At 31.0% G+C, this 6,042-nt stretch overlaps 1 protein-coding gene across 1 annotated transcript; it reads right to left on the bottom strand.

Moving 5' to 3' along the window:
- Positions 1 to 794: 794 nt before the first annotated feature.
- On the bottom strand, positions 795 to 2,407 carry LOC101500840 (UDP-glucuronate 4-epimerase 5). The gene has a single exon (XM_012711959.3). The coding sequence runs from the start codon at positions 2,302 to 2,304 to the stop codon at positions 988 to 990; it is 1,317 nt and encodes a 438-aa protein (XP_012567413.3). The 5' UTR covers positions 2,305 to 2,407; the 3' UTR covers positions 795 to 987.
- Positions 2,408 to 6,042: the final 3,635 nt, after the last annotated feature.

The raw sequence follows: 6,042 nt of genomic DNA, 5'->3' as shown, positions 1-6,042 counted from the left end.
TTATAATGAATGCTTTAATTTTAACTAGCAATCTCATTTAACAACATCAGAATCTAAGAATAACAAAATCATCTTTGAATAACAAAATTACCTTAGCAACAATACCAACATTATATCCACGAAGCAGATATTAATCTGTCACCAACTGACAAGCTAGTTTAAACCAAAGCAAAACAACTCCATAAACATTAAAAGGGTGTTTGGAAGAGTACATCATGACATAAGCACTTAAATTAATAGTATTTGAATACTAGTACAATAAAAAACCATTAAATTCATATTCATAAGTTGATGCTGACTTATTTCAATAAGTTCCAGCAATAATTTCTGAAGACGTGCTTAATTAAATACTCTAAAATATTATTTTAGTCCATTTACGTTACGAAGGTAAGACACCATGATCTCTCAAGATATTTTCATTCTGTTTTAGTCCCTAAAGTTATAAACAGAACATTTTAATCTCTTAAGTTACAAAAAATTAAACAAACATTTTAGTGTCTTAAGTTACAAAAATTAAACATTTTGATCCTTTAACTTACAATGTTAGACACAAAAAGGAGGTGTATAATATTTGTAACTCAAGATACTAAAGTTTTGGAACCTAATAGACTAACATGAAACAACAAAACTTAAAAGACTAAAGTGAAACCTAAATGGACTAAAATTACAATTTAACCTATCTAATGAATAATGAATTAAATTGTTTATTCAATTGGATTCGAAATACAGGGTTAGATTCCTAGGCAATGACTTGAATTCAAAACAAAGAAGAAAAGAGAGCATGAAGCCATGAATAGATAAGTAGTAGTATCAAATCGATCTCTCAAATCAGAATTGAAGAATGTACATGGACTAACCTACAAAGCAAGCATACAATCGAATACGAAAACAAAACAAAATTACAAAAAAAGAGAAAAGAGAAACTAAAATGTCCAATGTAAAATTTAAAGCAAGCAATGACAAGTGCAGCAAGAAAATAAAAAAAAATCACCAAGCAACCTTCTTGTAATTAGACCCAGAAGAATAAAACTCAAGATACCACTTAACAAACTTCCTCAACCCTGTCTCCAAGTCAATGGTAGGTCTATAACCAAGATCCTTATGAGCCAAACTAATATTAGCATGAGTAAACTTAACATCTCCATTTCTTGGCATAGGAAGCACTTTCTTCTTTGCTGTAACCTTCAAAAGCCTCTCCAATATTGCAACAAGATCACTCACAGGCACAGGTGAAGTATTCCCCAAATTGAAAACCCTAAATTGAGCAGAACCCTTTTTCTTTCCACCACTACCAGTACTCTTCTTTGCTGTATCCAATGCACCCAAACACCCCTTAACAATATCATCAATGTAAGTGAAATCCCTAGACACTGTTCCACCGTCTGGTGATTCAAACACCGTTATCGTTTTCCCCTTTAAAATATCCTTCGTGAAGAAGAAATACGCCATGTCAGGTCTACCCCAAGGTCCATAAACCGTGAAGAAACGTAATGCCGTGATTGAAAGACCGTAGATATGGTTATAACTGTGTGCGATTTCTTCTCCGGCTTTCTTTGTCGCCGCGTAAAGACTCGCCGGTTGGTCGGTTCTGTCTTTCTCCGAGAACGGAACTTTTGAATTGAGACCGTAAACGGAGCTCGACGAAGCCCAAACGATGGCGGGTTGAGGGTTTGCCGACTTACAAGCTTCTAGAAGATTCACGAAACCAGCGACGTTGCTGTGAACGTAGGAGCCAGGGTTTTGCATAGCGTACCGAACACCGGCTTGTGCGGCGAGGTGCATGACGTGTGTGAACGGGACCACGTCGAAGAGCTTCTTGAGAAGCGCGGCGTCGTTGATGTCGCCGTCGACGACGAAAACGCCGGCGCGTTCGAGGAGTTTCTGGCGTGCGCGTTTTAGGTTAGGGTCGTAGTAGCGATTGAAGTTGTCTAACCCGAGGACGCCGTCGCCGCGGCGCTTTAAAGCGAGGGAGACGTGAGTTCCGACGAATCCGGCGGCGCCTGTCACGAGGACGGTGTGACCGGAGGCGGAGCTCCGGCGTGCTGATTTTGAGACGAGACGTTCCCATTGAGAGCCACCCCAGGAATCGCCGAGGACACGGCGGGGAGCGGTGGTTGGCGGCGGCGGAGGAGTGAAAGTTAGAAAGAAAAGGAGGAGAATAAATGCGAGGAATAGAGAGGAGAAGAGTGTGAGTCTTGAATGTGAAGAGTGGATTCTGAAACGGTGGTGAATGTGATGAGATTTATCTGGTTTCAATTTTCCTGGTGTTGAAGGTGATGTAGGTTCATTCAACTGCTGCACCATTGTTTCATTCACTCTCTTTTTTGCTTTTCTAAACCCCTTTCTTGTTCCTCTCTTCCGCTATCCACTGCCACTACTAAATTAAACTCCCTATTGTAGAGGACGCGTTTTATTCATTTATATACCAAATTTATGCGGTGGGGTAATTCATTACTTGAGTAAATACTTTTTCAATTTTACTCAAATGCTTTGGTTAAAAAGATATCTATTCATTGTGGCTTTCATTCGTTAGGATATTCAATCAAGGTTGATTTCAGTTGATAAAAAATTTATTACTTTTTTTGTAGATGATAAATACTTTTATAAAGATTCTGACTCTGCTGAGTCTATTTAACTCGTCTAATTCTTTTTTAATAAAAATTAATTATTTTTTATTTATTTATTTATAAAAAGCTTGGTTAAATAATAAATAGTACACACGGTATAAAGTTTTGTTAAAGTAAGTTGAGATCTGAGTCATTCAATACTTTGCTTAAAATGGGCCTAAATTACTATATTTGCCAATGAATGAAGGTATTTATTTACTGTTTCCTACCTTGCATTAACAAGAATTAAAAGAATTGGATTTATGTGTTGTTTTAGGAAATTGCTTGCCTGCAAGGGCTACTTTGGACTAAATCTTTTCCCATTTAAATCCTTTCCTTTTATCATATTGCACAACCGATGCTTTGTTATAACGGTGGGTGAGCATTTATCTCGTTTGAGTAACTAGTGGGTGTGTATCTCGTAACAATAGCTGTATATTAGCGAACGGTTGATGTATACCCGTTTTTCTACCGTGTACCACTACTATAAGTGTACTGCACACCATTTTCCGAATTTATTTATCTAAACCTAACAATTTTGAGAACAAAATAAATGATATTAATTATTGATAATTAAATAATTTACTATCTATGTATATGATTAATTATAAATAATTATATTATTAATATTCATTTAATCACTTTATCAATTTCTATATTTAGAAAAGTTAAATTCTATGTTTTTCATGTGTATTTTCCAAATTTGGCAATATAACACTACTCTCAACTTTTTTCAACTTGCAATTATTGCCACTAGAGGAGAATGGATTCTGTCGTATCCAATTTTGATTAGGTTGAATCTCAATTATTGATAAAAAGAAATGTTGAATTAAAGAGAATATGAATTAAAAATAATAATAAAAAAATAAAAGATTGAATGATAGAGATTAGAAATAAGACCCTGCATAATTTTTTTAATAAGAGATGATCCATTTTCCCACAACAAAAACGTCTTAAGAAAATAAACCAATTAAAAATTTCTTTATAATATCTATAGTGAAGGAAGAAATCTCTCATTTATATTAAATTCGGTCATTGAATAATTTTTTTTATGACGATGCGAGAGATACACTAAAAAAACTTAAAGTCAATGCCTAATAATTGTAAGTAATAATCACACTCATTATCATCATTACAAACAATCAAGTTAAATATTAGATATAATATCAACTCCTAATCAAGTTAGATATTAGATATAATATCAACTCCTAATTGAGACAACTACTCATTATTAAAGATCTGTTACTTAGACATTATAAAAAAATTATTTTAATATTCAATACCTCTAAATACAAATATTTTATTTTTATCTATCTTTTTGAGTGAAATATCTTCACCCATAATTGTTCAATAAAATGGATCTCCAAGAAATTTTGTATTTATCTTCCTCTTCTATTAATAAATATAGAAATATTCTCTTCAAAACTAACCAAAATACCTATTTCAGTTTCAGTATATAAATATGTTTTTAACAAAATAATTTTTAAAAATAACTTACACACAAGCATAACCAAATCAAATGAAGTTTGTAGAGTCTTATAGTTAATCTCTAAAATAAAAAAGAAATGAAGCATAACAAAATAATTATAAACATGCTGGTGGACGCAAATTATATATATATATATATATATATATATATATATATATATATTAATTATGTAGATTGACCGAATATTTTTGTAACATTCGTTCATAAAAAATATCATAGATTGATTAGAGTTATATGTAATATTTATACAATATTTTTGAGTATGACCAATTAACTTATTTTGAAAAATACGGACTATGTCGATTAACTGAAATCAATCTATGTAATTTTTTATAAAATTTGTGATGTAAAAAGTCCCTCTTAAAAAATAACTTCTTTAATTAATAAAAGAAAAAAAAATTTAAAGTAGTAATTTTAAAATTTGACTTCCTTTAAAAATTGTCTTTTACAAAGACCACTTGTAATTAAGTAAAAAATTGGTAATTTAGTATATAGTTTTTAAAATAAAGTATATTGATAATTTTTTAAAAAAACTTGAGCTATTGAAAAAAATAATCCTTTATTCCTCATACAATGTATTTAGATAAATATAAATTTATTTATAAATAATTAATAAATCTTAATATATTCTCTAGTTTAAATCGGGTATTATCTTTTCACCTTAAATTTATTTATATAAAAAAATTAATTGGTTTTACTAAGTGTTCTGAGATGAAATGTAAGTGATGTCTCCCTACGAGGTTTTGTATATAAGGTTAGGTGTTTCAATGTATATAATACAGATAACTTTGGGGTTTTCCTTGATCCCTTCTCCCTTTATATTGTTCATTTCAAGTAATATGAGAGTGAGTTGAAAGGACTTGTCATAGATCCATAATTTTTTTGTTGAGGAAATAAATCGAGGATTTTGATAAGGTTATAACTCGATCAAACTTAAACCCGTTATGTCTAATACCAGAAAAAATTTCCACAATTAATTTATAGTTACATATTATATCCTTAATTTTCATATAGCCAATATATCAGATCTAAAGTATTGAAGGGTGATGGATGTAAAAATCATTTTCCATAATTTTAAACATTTTATATTAAGATGTACTTAGATATAATTTTAATATTTTAGCACATTAGAAGTGTCTTAAAAAATAAAATAAGAAGAAAATAAATTTGAAACTCTCATTGAGATTGCCACTGTGATAGGTATATTGTGTTTATGGGTGATACCCCATAGATAAATGCTTACAGGTCAATTAAAATTTTAATAACATTCGAGTACATTTCTCAAAAATATAAATTAATAATTTTTTTTCATTTTTAGAATTAAAATGACGACTCAATAAATGTCAATTTGGTCAATTGAGTTTTAAATCGTCCTGTTTATTTTTCTTTATTGTTACTAAATACCATTAATAGAATTATTGTTTTAGTCATAAAAATTGAATCAGTGAAGAGAAATGATAAGGTGATCAGTTGAGAGGATGAAGGTACAAGACTTGGAAAGAAGGAAATGTTTCCAGCTTCCTCAAAGCAAGAGGATAGATTGTTGTTTTCAAAGTAAGATTGAGTACTTATATTTATGGACTTTAAATGGTAAATCAGAAAGAAGGTCCCCAATTTTCTTCTCTCAAAATTTAGATCGGTGGTAGTGTTGACTTTTACCTCATCAAAGTTTCATTCGGTTATATTAATACTCCTTTCTAGAAGGTTATAGCGCATTTCAGATTATGCATAGTTTGCATTTTAAATTGTAATTGACTCATCTTCAAAATTTTCAGACTAATCAAAACACGTATCTCTTCCATTTTCCTTTCATTTTCATAGTGTAGCTAAACAAAGGATTTAAGACTAAACGTCAAGTAACCCATAACTAAATGCGTGTTTCCTTTCCAGTTTTATCAGCCAATGTTTTTGCAGATTTTAATCTATGGTTAGCTCAAACTCAATGCT

Source organism: Cicer arietinum, chromosome 7, assembly GCF_000331145.2.
Source record: "Cicer arietinum cultivar CDC Frontier isolate Library 1 chromosome 7, Cicar.CDCFrontier_v2.0, whole genome shotgun sequence".
In the NCBI taxonomy this organism is placed as follows: Eukaryota; Viridiplantae; Streptophyta; class Magnoliopsida; order Fabales; family Fabaceae; genus Cicer; species Cicer arietinum.
The sequence above is the reverse complement of the archived record's forward strand: the minus strand, read 5'-3'. Positions and strand labels throughout refer to the sequence as shown.